At 31.1% G+C, this 11374-nt stretch overlaps 1 protein-coding gene across 5 annotated transcripts; it reads left to right on the forward strand.

The window, feature by feature from the left end:
* The first annotated feature begins 425 nt into the window (after positions 1–425).
* Positions 426–10535, forward strand: hacd1 (3-hydroxyacyl-CoA dehydratase 1). Of its 5 annotated transcripts, none has more exons than NM_001327864.1 (7): positions 426–615; positions 1649–1766; positions 5276–5294; positions 5684–5772; positions 5906–6027; positions 7412–7590; positions 8780–10458. In NM_001327864.1, the coding sequence occupies exons 1-7, from the start codon at positions 497–499 to the stop codon at positions 8860–8862; spliced, it is 729 nt and encodes a 242-aa protein (NP_001314793.1). In that variant the 5' UTR covers positions 426–496; the 3' UTR covers positions 8863–10458. The 5 variants fall into 5 exon arrangements, 4 of the variants coding, with proteins under 4 accessions (NP_001314793.1, XP_005166608.1, XP_073762663.1 ...); XM_005166551.6 differs by having other exon boundaries at positions 480–625; positions 8780–10535; XR_012382427.1 differs by lacking the exon at positions 5906–6027 and having other exon boundaries at positions 480–615; positions 8780–10535.
* Positions 10536–11374: the final 839 nt, after the last annotated feature.

An 11374-nucleotide genomic window follows, 5' to 3' on the forward strand; every position in this document is an offset into this window, starting at 1 on the left:
GACATCTGCATCAGCAATCCATCTAAAACTACTAATAATATATATATATATATATATATATATATATATATATATATATATATATATATATATATATATATATATATATATATATATAATTTTTGTCATTAGGAGTTGAGCCCCTCCTTTTGTCATTAGGAGTTGAATCCTAAAATCACCCACCCCTGGATGAAGTTTCATTTGAATTCATAACAGAAAGTGACTAACGTGAATGAATTAATTAATTAATGTAGAAGTGCATAACCTTGTGTTTAGTAGCTAGTCAATTGTGAGACATTTCATCTATATTATTTCCAGCTTATACTGGACAACAGATAAGCATAACTTAATGTGGGGGAAAATGTTTTCCTACACTGACACTCATGCGATACATGTGCAAATGGCCCCTCCAGAGGGATCTCGGGGATGACCAGCCCCTGACGACAGCTGTGCTCGCGCAATGTTTTTGTGACTTTCGCAGTCTGTGCCCGGTACCATGGCGTCTGGCGAGGAGGACGGAACTGTTGAGGAGAAAGAAACCAACAACAAGAAGCGGACTAAAGGCGCCATCGTAACGGCATGGCTCACGTTCTATAATATCGCCATGACAGCCGGGTACTTGCTGGTGAAATTTGAGTTTGAACTGCTTTTATTCATTGTACTTGCTGAATACAGCCGTGTGTCCGTTTATAGTTTCTGTCCATTGTAAATCACTCAACTTGTTGTTAGGTTGCTTTACACGCAATATAGGAGTCATTTAAAAGCTTCAGTACAAGCCATTACAACTTCACAGCGCATGGAGAAATGTTATATTTGATTTTATAAGGTGTTTCATAATGTAACTGGGATATTCCTCACAGTTACCGCTGCATGCTCAGCCTTTCCTAATACGGTTGACTGTAGTGCACGTGTCATCTCCGTCTCCCCAACTGTCGCAGTGATATGTTTAGCGCTGACGCTGGAACTTGGGTCCGGCAAGGCGAAACACTCGACTGGCAATTTTCAACTTAGATTAACGACAGAGACAAGAAAATGTGATAAAAACTCGATTCAATGTGCCCATTATCTTTTATTTAGGGTTGGAGTTACAGGGCAATACCGTGCGAAAAAGAAGTGCTTGCACTTTTGTTGTAGCCTACTTCAAACTATTAAAATTTTACTTTTGAGAGAAAAACATTTGCACATAATAAAACTAAAACAGTTATAAAAATGAAAGGCGTTATTGTAATCTAACTTTCATGTCTAAGTACTGTTTTAAAAGGTACATTTTGTAGTAATTTAAAATGTGAATATTTGATCTGCACTAAAAATGATTCAAAAATGATTCCATGGATTTTATACTTTTTAAGTTGAGTGGTTGTAAATTATTTTTGGGGGGCTGAATTTAAACAAACAGATTGAGTTGAACATTACAAAATTTAATTTGTTTCAATTCAGCCCATATAAATTGTAACAATTTAGCAGAAATATTTTTTCAGTATGTGAGTTGTTTTTAAAGATGTTGAAATTACATTCTTATATATTATATATACGTTGATTATTATGTTTTGTTGTAGTGTGTCATTCAACCTACTGGGTGGTTTCCCTTGACTTGTTTAACAAATAATATTTGGGTGTGATTTTTATTTTATCTATATATTTTTTGCAGGTGGCTTGTACTGACTGTTGCCATGGTTAAGTATTACCTTCAGAAAGGCACCCATAAAGGCTTATACAGAAATATAGCAAGGACACTCAAATTTTTCCAGACATTTGCACTGCTGGAGGTAAGATATACTGCATTTTTTGTATTTAACAGTATTGTAATATATCTACTCATTATTTTACACCACTGTTGAAGTATTTTCACCCACATTTCTTGGTTACTCAACAAAAACTTTATATACTTGGGTAAACTTAGAGAGTGTAGTGAATGGGAGAGTTACAAAGCATACACACACACACACACACATATATATATATATATATATATGTGTGTGTGTGTGTGTGTGTATGCTTTGTTACTGTGTGTGTGTGTGTGTATATATATATACATATATATATATATATATATATATATATATATATATATATATATATATATATATATATATATATATATATATATATATATATATATATACACACACAATTCAAGTCAGATATGGGGCAACGCTGTGGCGCAGTAGGTAGTACTGTCACCTCACAGCAAGAAGGTCGCTGGGTTGCTGGTTCGACCCTCGGATCAGTTGCCGTTTCTGTGAGAATGAATGAATGAAGTCAGAATTATTTGCCAGCCTGAATTATTAGCACCCCTGTTTTTTTTCTTCCAATTTCTGTTTAACAGAGAGAAGATTTTTTTCAACACATTTCTAAACATAATAGTTTGAATTACACATTTCTAATAACTGTTTTATTTTATCTTTGCTACGATGACCGCACATAATATTTGACTAGATATTTTTCAAGACACTTCTATTCAGCTTAAAGTGAAATTTAAAGGCTTAACTAGGTTAATTAGGTTAACTAGGCAGGTTAGGGTAATTAGGCAAGTTATTGTATAACAATGGTTTGTTCTGTAGACAATCGAAATAAAATAAATTAAAAAAAAAAAATATATATATATATATATATATGCATTCCATTTTGGCTCAAATAACAAAAGAAATACCCCACAGTTGTCTTTTCATGACTTTCAGAAAAATGTCAAATTTGCTACCCAACCCATAGATGCTGCATTAAAAACACCTTAAATAAGCGTATAACTTCTAAAAAAAATAAGAGTAACTTCATAAGTGTTTTTATTTTGTGTAAACACAATATAATACAAGTATATCTTTATACATATATATATATTTATTTATTTATTTATTTATTTATTTATTCATTTATTTATTTAGTTGTACATTTTTTCAGTAAAACTATTAAAAACTTTAAAAGAATTAAGGGGCTGGCCACTAGTTGAAAATTGTTTTCTGTGGCTTATAGCTTTACTCTTTGTATTAACAATTGTAGGATAAGTTATTCACAGGATATTGTGCATCTGTATCTGTGCTGTTTTGTTAAATGATTTGAAAAAAATGGAATGTCCTTATATAATTGTAACCATGATAGACATAAAGAGAAATCACCATAGGAAGATCTGTCCAGTATTTAGATTAGTGGTAAACAAATGTGAGGTGTTGAATGGCAAATCTGGTCATTTGTTAAATAATGTTAATTTAACTTGTTGTTTAGAGGGATACACAGCATAAAGCATTGGTTTTTGGGAAATGTAACTTGCTGATACATGAACAGAATACTGCACATTATCAAACCCCAGACATTTTAGAAACACATTTAAAGAATACTTTCCTCTTTGAACTGTTTCATTACTGGTGGTGGTTAAGGAGACCCGCGATGCTCCTAGACCACCTCATTAGTACACTTTTAACCACTTTCCAGATTTCTTTAAGGGTGTGGTCTATGGGCTGGTGTTTGTATGGGTTTCAGATGTTTGATCTGATGTTGTAAAAAAAGGTTCCACATCTAGCATACAAACATGCTAGAATCGGGAATGGTGACTTCTTTTTTAAATTATGAAAAAAACATACATTATTTATATATATTTTATGAAGCATTAATTAATTGAATACATTACCTACATCGGTACCTGAATTGGACTCTTCACACACTATAACAAGCAATTAGTTGACTTTACTTAAATAGAGAGAGTAAACTTGTTGCCTTATAATTATTAAGTAAACAATCTATGTGCATAATAATTAAAATGATTAAGGTAAGTCTACTGATTTATTTTTTTTAAGTAAAATCAACTTGTTGCTTTTAAGGCAACAGGTTTACTTACTTTTTTAAGCAAAGTAACTAATCACTTTTTTGCAGTGCAGCTTTCATCACTCTTTTTGTCAAAACATGTTATAGACCCAGCCTCAACTGTGTTCAAAATGTTTGATAGTTTGACAGCCAAAGTAATCAACTCTTTGTTATTCTGGCACACACTTTTATCCAAAGTGACTTAAACAGAAATTATTCACATAAATACAACCATAAATATACAGCTTCACACCCATGGCCTTGGCTTTGCTAGCAATGTGCCGAGCTACAGTAATATAGCTAAGATTAATCTATGAAGAAACACAACACACACAAAGGTTCAACAATAATATAATGGTAGAAGTAATAAATGAATTTCTTCCTCAAATGAATGTATAAAGAAACATAGCTGCACACGTTTAGACACTGCAATCATTCTCAGATCTTAACCAAAACAATTGGCTAGAGATCAGTGAAACAAACGGTAAAGCAGTTTGTCTCGAGAAAGAAGTTTGACCCAACAGTTCACTGAAGCAGGTTTTATCAAAATGTATTATGGGTTACATACATTGCTTGAGAAAAAACAATGTTTGTTTTGCTGATGCCTCTTAAAAAACCTAATTCAAATTTGGTCTGAAGCATATATTTGACAACAACTGTCCAAAACAAATAAATACAGCTACAAAGAAAGTCCAGTAGCCTTGTAGAGCTGCTGTTTTGCACATTTAAATAAATAACTGATATAAACAGAATCACTAAACATAAACAGGGGTGTTCTCTAAACTTGTTAGGAATAGTGCATTGTGAAAATAAACTGAATCAAGAACAAATTGCAACATTGTAACAGTTACAAACCTTTTTAAAACCAAATTATCTAAATGCCCATTCAGTAATACATAAGTTTAAATTTAATTTATCCTTCATTATAAATTCTATGAGAAGTCCTAAATTAAATGGTGCAGTGTATATAAACATTAATCCACTGCAAACGGTTGTGTATAGAAATTGCCTATCCATTGGTTTGTGCAGTGCTGTAAATGTTATGTTGACCATTAGATGGCACTTGTCATTCAAGCATGTAACCTTACCTCTGAGTCAGCCAAGGCAGATATAGAAGTAGATATAGATACTGACTCTTGTTTACTACCGTTGTAATGTTCTGAGTCTATGGAATAAGGTCAATTTTGAAACATCATCGTGTCATAATAGGGCATACAATATTACATACACATACTGGTGATGTGGTGCATTTAGCATTTTTTTCTCACTTCTAGGATAATATCATTTTTCTTATGAGCAGCTTTTACCAGCAGCAATATTGTAAGGCTGAACTGATCCAGTGTCCAATGCCCATACCTGTGCTCTGATCTCTCCTTTTTTGTTGTTGTTCTTTGTTGTGTTATTTGTACTTTTTTTTTGTTGTTCTTATTACTTATTATTACTTACATTACTTTGTGGCTTATTACTTCTGTTTGTATTTCAGGTCGGCCACTGTGCTATTGGTAAGTAATATAAAGCTTAAAGGGATAGTTCACCCCAAAATGAAAATGTAGTCACTATTTACTCACCTTCAAGTGGATATTAAACCTTTATTAGTCTCTTTTTAAAAAAACAAACAAATATATTTTGAAGAAAGACAAAAACCTCTAACTATAGTCTTCCATAATAGGAAAAACAAATCTATGGAAATCAATGGTTACAGGTTTCCAGCTTTACTTAAAATATATTCTATTGTGTCTAACAAAAAAACAAGTGAAGTATGAGTAAATGATGATTTGAGAATTATAATTTTTTGTCGAACTATCCCTTTAAAGTGATTTTAAAATTTTAGTACTCCAAGTAGGTGTACAGTATAAAGAGATTTTCAAGTGATATTTCTGCTGTGTTGAAGGAATTGTGCGGACATCTGTAATTGTGACTGGGGTCCAAGTGTGTTCTCGGATATTCATGGTTTGGTTTATTACAAACAGCATCAGACAGGTCAGTTTGCATGATTAGGGTATTCATTCCAGAAATATTTTCACATATAAACCTGTAAAACTTTCACTGTTCACCTGTTTACAACCTCTTTGTCTTTGAACTTTTTTTCTATTCACTTGAAACACATGCTAAGATTCAGAACGAGGAGAGTGTGATCTTGTTTGTAGTGGTATGGACAGTTACAGAGATCACTCGCTACTCTTTCTACACTTTCAACCTGCTCAACCATCTGCCATACTTCATCAAGTGGGCCAGGTACAAATGGGGCATGAAGCTAGAATTCATATCCCAGTGGATTCTGCATGGTGTGGATTCCTTAAGCATGTCTGGTACTCACAAGAACATTGTGCAGAATTGGACTTGTTTCAGCTTTTTAATGTAAATTTTCTTCGAAAGTATTTTTTTGAGCAAAATAATCATTATCATTCAGAAACTATACTAATATGCTGATTTGCTGCCAAAAAAGGGATTTTTGTTATTACTAGTGTTGAAGTGTAGACGAAATAGATAATTAATAATTATTATTTAAATTCCTATATGACTAATGTCAATTTTTAGAAATATTTTTTGTACATAATTTAAAATCTAATAAATGAGCTTTCCATTGATTTACACTTTGTTACAATAGCACAATTTTTGGCCAATATTGGCTGACAAATAACCATAAATTGATGAATTCAAAAGAACTGTGGACATTTTTGCAGTGCCATCAGCTTGTTACTATCGTCACAATAGCCCTATACCACAGTGGTTCTTAACTTATTTGAGTTTATGGCTAGGCCTCTCAGAATAAGCAATATTTTGACTTATCACACAACACATGGACATGACCTCAATCATTTTTGGTGATAGAATATATATCGCCTATACAAACAACAACAACAAAAAAACTATTTTAGCAACATTTTAGTCAGTGTGGTTAAAAACACTATAGTATTTACTATAATTTACTTTAGTATGTTTTTATGAGGGTGCCTGACAACTGAAAATAGATCTGGTAGCAGATATCACAGCCTCTGTTACTTTTTACCTTGCTTTTTTTTTTTTTAACATTTATTAATATGCATTTTCACATTCTTATTCCATTGCCTCATTATTAAATTGTCAAAATAATTAAATTAAATACTCTTATAAAATATTATGTGTTCTTTAGAAGAGTGAACTTGCATTGTGATGATATTATACTGTCATTCTGGCATTATATAATGAGAAGCATAAAATGGTCTTAAAATGAAATATATTTTGGCTATACAATATACTGTATGGTACAACAAAAATTAAGATTGTGACAAGCCTCTCTGGGGCCCTCTTTAGTCCTTGAAAGCCCTCTTCTCCCTGACCCCTTGCCACTGCTTTACAGGAATTGAAATTTACCAAGAATTGCTAGTGCACTGGCAACTTCCTACAAAATCAGGAAAATAGATTGAGTTTAATGAGTTGTGGAGTGATTTCTGAATCATAAAACATTTCAAGAGTTCGCTCCTTTTTTTTAGAAGGCCTTATTCCACCATATTGACACAATATCAGGAAGTTGATCTTTTGTATGTACATGTTTGGAAGTGAAGTTAATATTATGCTTTAATCTATTGTTAAATTCCCCATTAAGTAAATTTGTATACTTTTCTCCCACTTTCCTCAGGTATAACATGTTTATTGTCATGTACCCACTGGGAGTAGTTGGTGAACTGCTGACTATACATGCTGCCTTACCATATGTTCGAAGATCGGGCATGTACTCCCTAAGGCTCCCCAACAAATACAACGTGTCCTTTGACTATTACTACTTCTTGATCATTGTCATGCTGTCCTACATCCCGTGTAAGACATATAAATTCTTCTGTCTTTATCTTTATCTTAATCCTGCTATTATTAGGTACTTTCTGCTACAGGCTCATGCATACGGTGGCATTATTTTTTAATAATACTGGAATGAATAAATCTTATATGCTAACCATATGTTCCAGTTGAACATAAAATTTGTTGAGTACTTCTACTGGGTATACTGTAAAAATTGTTTGTGATATCAATGGTAAAAGTAATACGTATAATAGTAAAATTCTGTAAATGGGTAACAGTACACTGTAAAAACATTGAAAAAAAAAAAGTCAAATGACTGGCAGCTACGGCTGCCAAACAAAAACCATAACATTACGGTAAAATTTCTTTGTTGATATCAAGTGCAAAAAATAATAAATCTACAGATATTTTTATTGAAATGTTTACAGAAAAACATGGTTATTTTACAGATATTTCCTAGATTATTACGATGTCAGTAATTTGTCTTTATTGATAAAGTACCTAAAATAATTGTCAAACTGTTAATTTAGAAAGATTGTTTGTCATTTTACTAAGTTTTTAATATAATTTGAAATGACAAAAAATGACTGTAAAATATTTTCTATAAAATTAGTGATTTTTTTTAAGTGTAAGTTCCCTTAAAATGTATGTTGAATTACGTAAATTTGCTTTTCCAGATTTACCTGAATGACTCATTGCTGTTTTTTAGGTTTTTAAAAAATGTTTTATGTTTTTTATTTTTAATGTTATGTAGACTGAAGTTTTATATTACATGTAATATTTATTGCATTACTTTATATCAGTATATATTAGTTATCTGCATGTGGGAATAGTTTGTGATAAACATATGCACAAAAACATTCCCAACATTTCTGTGTGACTATACATTAACGAAATGCAGCAGTTTACCATTAATTTAAAAACTATTTTATGTTTCTACTGTGTTTTTACAGTAAAATTTCAACAACGACAACCCTTTGGGGTTTTTTTCTTAAATTTTACAGATTTATTTTTTACAGTGTACTGTGTAAATTCACTGTTTTTTTCACAATAAAAGATTTTAGTGTAGAAAAACTTGTTTGGTATTCTTAATATATTGAAAGCTGAAGCAGATGAAGCTGTCTCTGATTACAATGTTTATTTACATTTATTTCCACTTGTATCTTCATTTTCAATACTTCATTTTAACATGTGTCTGTTTCTCTTTCAGTGTTTCCTCAGCTCTACTTCCACATGCTACGTCAAAGGAGGAGGGTACTTCATGGAGAGATCATAGTAGAGAAAGACGAGTAGAATGAAATCTACAATTGTTTTAAAAAAACACAGGTAGCCATTATTTTATGAGAAAACTTTCTAAATAACTTTATGGTCAAAATAAAAAGCTAAAAACATTAAATATATAATAATTTCTACAGATATTAGATTACATATTTTTTAGCAAAGCCTGTTTTTAAGGTCCACCACATTTTTTAGTTTAATTAAAGAAAACTATGTCTACATCGTCAAAGAACTTTGAACCAAAGTACAAGGACACCTTAGTGTTATCGGTAATCAACTCGACTGACAAAATACACTGCATTTTTTAACAATATTTTATCTCCCAGATATTCAAAAAGCACTGTGCTTCAAATAAACAATATAATTGCATTAATATACATCTTACGTGGGTTAATCTGCTCTGTATTTGTGATGGTATTGTCATAATAATTTGTCATGTTATTATGTTTAACATGTTAGATGAAAAATCTTAAGTGTGTGATCTTTACTAGTTATTCGTAAGAATGTTTTGATTTCAGCATAAAACTGTACTCTAACCAAGTGCAACATGATATAGCAACAAGTGGTCAAAGCTCATACATGTTAGTTTGTTTCCAAACCAACTGAGACTGTGAAAACAAAACATTTTGTCAATTGTTTAGCTAATATTTTTGTGACGCCACTCTGACATATCATTAGTCCAAAAACTCACTCACATAATTTAGTGTTAACTTTGTCCAAACATGCAGCAGTTTTGGATTTAGTTTGGATAAACAATGATGTTGTTGCTTTGTTTAGGATATATTTGTTACACTTCAGTGTGCACTATGATTTTTTTCTGCTGCTTTTGTGTTTACAATCCAACTAGAGTATAAAAGGTTGTAAAAGTCTGTACAGATTAGTTCTCTAGAAAACATTTAGCACATGTTAGGTTAATCCAAGACTAGTGTGATGCTAGAAAAACCTCATCATTTGACTTTCAGACTTTGTGTTGTTGTTGTTGTTATTTATTTGTCTTTTGTTTGTTTTTTAAGAAACTTGAGTTCACATGCTCTCTTTTTTTGAGTTGATTCCCTCTCTACGGTGCTACATTATTTTATTCTTCTGTGCAGCTGAGAAGAGAAAGATTTGTCATCATTAGAGAATTCAAAGTTACATTGTAATTTAATTCAACACCTGGTAATTGTACTGAATGAATAAAGGTCTTTAAGAATAAAAAGAACAATAAAAAGAACTGGCAATATTTACTCAGGCATTAGTATTGCTCACATTGGTAAATGTTTGTAGTGTATGCACCTTCTAAAAATATAGAAGTTTTGTTAAGTTCATCATACTGAGATTATTATAATCGAGTATATGGCATAAACACTTTTAGATAGTAATTGTCAATTTCCTGTAATCTGAGATATTGCTTTTGTACACAAACTTAAATTGTTTTGTCAAAATGCAATTCAAAAGTCTTGTCAAAATGCAATTAAACTCTAAATGCACAATTTGACATTTAAAATGCAGAATTGCAATAAAACCACCTGTAAAGCTGCATTTGCACCATTTCCCCTGTAATAACAATACCTTTATAAATGCGGCTGAATGTGTCTTAAAATTTAAATAAACACCAAAAGGCATATGTTATGTCTGTGCTTGTGTCTGGATTAAAATGTCAATAAACTACAAAAACAAAAATATTTTATAAAGCTATATTAAAACAAGATGTAGAACATTGTATTTATTTATTTTTTGTTTGCATGTTCACCAGACCATAAGAGGGCATTATAGCAGTCATAGAAGCCACAGCAAGTTGTTTCAATGTGACATCAGCAGAAATGTATACATTAAAAGTAATAAGTATTATAATATTCCTATAATAATTATTATTTAAAAAATACAACTATTTATTATTTTACTAATGAATTGTTTATTTTAATTATCATTTTAATCAATGGAGGCAAAAGTGTAGCCCCAGTCCAATAGTGAAGATAATAAAATGATTGTGACCCTACAAGCAAAAGAAAGTAGTCAATATATGAAGGAAATTATATATATATATATATATATATAGAGAGAGAGAGAGAGAGAGAGAGAGAGAGAGAGAGAGCGAGAGAGAGAGAGAGAGAGGGATAGATAGATAGATAGATAGATAGATAGATAGATAGATAGATAGATAGATAGATAGATAGATAGATAGATAGATAGATAGATAGATAGATAGATAGATAGATAGATAGATAGATAGATAGATAGAATTAATAATAATAATTAATTTTGTATTGCTATTTTTTAATTTATTTATTATTATTATTTATTTATTTATTTATTTTTTGCACACTACAACGATATGAAGTGTTAGACAAGTAATGTACCTGTTGGTAATATGGTAAACAACACTACAGCAGTTCTTGTATAAAAGACAGAATATATTCTTTACATTTGCATATTAATCAGTAATAATATTACAATCAATTTAAACACCGAATAAATATTACACACTTACATTAGTAAATAAATAAATCAAATTATGAGCTCACAAATCTGCGGCAGCCACAAATGT

The sequence above is a fragment of the Danio rerio genome, chromosome 7, assembly GCF_049306965.1.
Source record: "Danio rerio strain Tuebingen ecotype United States chromosome 7, GRCz12tu, whole genome shotgun sequence".
Classification (NCBI taxonomy): Eukaryota; Metazoa; Chordata; class Actinopteri; order Cypriniformes; family Danionidae; genus Danio; species Danio rerio.